General features: G+C 41.5%; 1 protein-coding gene across 1 annotated transcript; it reads left to right on the top strand.

Moving 5' to 3' along the window:
- Positions 1-1902: 1902 nt before the first annotated feature.
- Positions 1903-2691, top strand: TM35_000881110 (uncharacterized protein; the record flags this gene model as incomplete). Its single annotated transcript, XM_029031467.1, has 1 exon — positions 1903-2691. One exon carries the CDS (start codon positions 1903-1905, stop codon positions 2689-2691), a length of 789 nt encoding a protein of 262 aa, XP_028877249.1.
- Between the last annotated feature and the right edge of the window lie 540 nt (positions 2692-3231).

Genomic DNA, 3231 nt, shown 5'->3' with positions numbered 1-3231 from the left:
ATTCCTGATGTCAACCAAAGTATTTTTCTTTCTGGTGCTACGGAAGAAACAAAAACCATTAAGGCGCTTCTTCTTGATATGGGACAAAGCGAACAAAACATAGCTACAATAGCATAGTTTCAAAAAGCTTTTCATATGAAAAGAGAATGAAAAAAAGAAAAAAATAGGGATTTTTAATTACCATAGTTTTTTTTTGTTTCTTTCTTCCTTTATTTGTTCGGTCTTCTTCTGGTAGGGACGAGGAGAATGACAACAAAAAAATACGCATGCACACACTATTTGAGCATAATCTTCTTCAATAACGGGAAATATTTATCTTTTAAAAACTGAAAACGAGAGCTACTAACTACATCTCTGCCATATTTTGGTTTTTCAGTGTTTCGATGTATGTTTGTCACCAAGAAAGGAGAGCATGAACTGAAGCCAGAGTGAGTTGGGTAAAGAGAAGCATCTCTAAAACAATAGAATTCTTTGTTTTTGTTTTTTACTGTAATCCTCTTAACTGAATTATGTTTCTATTTCACACACTTCTTTTTTTTTTGTTTCCCATTACCATTGAGGTTTGAATAGAAGCAAAAAGGCAAGGAAGGCACATTAATAGACCCCACTCTCTTCATGTCAGAGGAGAGGATCCCAGAGACAAAGGCGCACCATCGTTAACGCCGGATCTCAAGAAAAAATAAATAAAGTATGAACCCCACTTGACCTTTCTCACTGCGTCACTTTTTTCTTGGTGGGTGGGGTGGTGGCGTTTTCCATCTGGAACCTTGATGGTTAGTTTTTTTTTTTTCTTTTATTACCTCTTTCTTGGGTCCTGAGACAGGGCATTTCTGCCGAACCCGCAAAGGTAAAGCAAGAAAAGATAGAAGTTTTCCCGGGTTTAGCGAGAAGATGTCGCACCCGTCCGAGTTTTTTTTTTTTTTTTTCGTTTCCTACCACAAGAGAGGAAGTGGTATGAAAGAAAGGCTTCGGATGAATCCGAAACAAAGCAAAAAAAGTGGGAATTTAGAAAGCACAACAGGTAAGTCAAGTGTAATAAATTCTCCATTTTTAAGGCATTAGAAAAACACGGTGAACCCATTTGATGAAGGACACACCACACACCCAAGGGTCAAAACAATCCAGAAAGAAAAAAAAAACACCTGCCAGGAGCGAGGCCTTTGGTCGAGTCCTTTTTTTCCCCTTCATTCTCAACAGGAAGACCTGTGATTGTGGCCCTCCTCTGGTGGAATGGAAACCTCTTGGGTGACTGTTTCTGCCATTATTTCTCCCTCTCATTTTATAAAGATTTCTTTCAATCCCAGCAGTCACGTCCTGCGCACTCCCTTCTTTCTTTGTTTGTGTTTTTCTTTTTTTTTTCTTCAAAAAGGAATCTCTGAAACCATGAGTTGGTTTTAATTTGTGTTTGTTTTGTCTTTCTCATTTTTTCTTCTGATTTCACCCCCTGCGGTCCGCCGGTTTCCCCATTAGACTGGGAACGCTGTCATTTTTTTTTTTTTTGTTTTTCCGCTGCCGTTCTCCGTCTTTCCTCTCTCACTCTTTGCGCGCCGGTGGCCCTTGGGAACCCTCATTGCCAAAACAAACGGGGTATTTAAAAAGAAAAAAAAGGCACCCCATCGCCATCGACACAACCGCCGACCACCCACCCAGGTTTGAACAGCACGACGCATTTTTTTTTTCCCTCTTGTTTTACTTATTTTTTTTTTATTCCCACGACTTGTTTTCTAAAGAAAGAAAAAAAAGAAAGTAGAGGGCATCCGCCCGTAGAATTCTAGATAAGGGATGGCGTCCGGGCTCGGGGAAAGCTGGGCGTCGGTCCGAAGGGGACATTTCAGGGACCGGAAAAGGGGAAGGCCAGATCCAACCCCGGCAAGAGAAAGCAACACCAGGAGAGACATAGGGATGACCGGGGGATCATCTTGGGGTGGATTCCTTGGTTCCCCTGGTGCCTTTTACCCTGGTGCTCCTCTTTCCTGGGGCCCACCACCCGCAATAATTGAAAAAAATGGTCCCGTTTTAGTCGGGGAATTGGTGTATCAAGATTTCCAGTCGGAAATTAAAACGACCCCAACGCCAGCAAACACCCATCAAACACAACAACAAAACCCTATACGAGAGATAAATGAAAAGAAGGAAGACGGTGAAAAAATAACAACAGCAAATCCGAGACCGCAAGAAGTGACCGCTGAGAAAAATGGAAATAGCCATGCAGCGGTGCAAGAACTCTTGCGACGTATTATCGCTTTAGAATTTTCCGGAAGGTGCACGCAAAGGTCCATGACAATAGTTCAAACTATTTGTGATACCCTTTGTGTGGACCCAATTGGGGTTATTAAAGTTATGGAAGTATTGGATGAATGTTTTTTAAAAGCTGTAAAAATGAAACAACAAGAACAATTACTAAATTATTGGTATATTGTAGATGCTGTGATGAAACTATTCCGTGACAGACCTCCAATGTTAAACGCCATTATGGTTACTTTACCCCATCTTCTTCTTCAGTATGTGCCATGGAAAAATGGCAAACTTGAAGAAGAACCATGGATTCAACGAGAAAAAGACGAAGCACGTTACGAGCAACTTTTCCAAACGTGGGAACACACTGTATCAAGAGATCTTTTAGATGAAATATGGGATATGTGGAGGAATGGACTCACAGAAACAGAAGCAAAAAAAAATACCACAGCTTAAAAAATAAATGTAGAAGTTGAAAAGAATTTTACGTACAAACGAAAATGCCCTTTTGTGGCACTACAAATAGGAAAATAATTTCTTTCACGCAAGAACCGTTCGCAACACTTTTAAACGAAGAACCCTGTCCAATATTCTCAGGGTGAAAGAAAAGGAGGTATCGCACCAAGCGCGTCTCTTGCCCACATTTTTCCTATTCCTTTTTTTGGCCAATTTGTTTTTTTCTTTTTTTATCCAACAAAAGAAAGGAAAGGAAAAGAGAAAAAAGGGTAAAGCGCGCAAAAGAAAATCAAAAAAAAAAGGAAAATCAAAAAAAAAGGCCCTGCAGAGCCGACGTTTTTTTTTCCTCTTTTCCCGTTTTACTCGCGCGGGGGGCCGCAACCATACCAACCTGGGCCAGCTCACCCCATGGGAGGCAGAGGCCCACAGCCAGAGCGTGACGCGCGGTGCCGCAAACAAAAGCGCAACCACTACCAGTACATGTAGAAAACACAAATCACGACGGCAAAAACCGGATGGCGCGCCTGGCACCCACCAAAA

The sequence above is a fragment of the Trypanosoma theileri genome (genome assembly GCF_002087225.1).
Source record: "Trypanosoma theileri isolate Edinburgh chromosome Unknown TM35_Tth_88_V1, whole genome shotgun sequence".
NCBI lineage: Eukaryota > Euglenozoa > Kinetoplastea > Trypanosomatida > Trypanosomatidae > Trypanosoma > Trypanosoma theileri.
The sequence above is the reverse complement of the archived record's forward strand: the minus strand, read 5'-3'. Positions and strand labels throughout refer to the sequence as shown.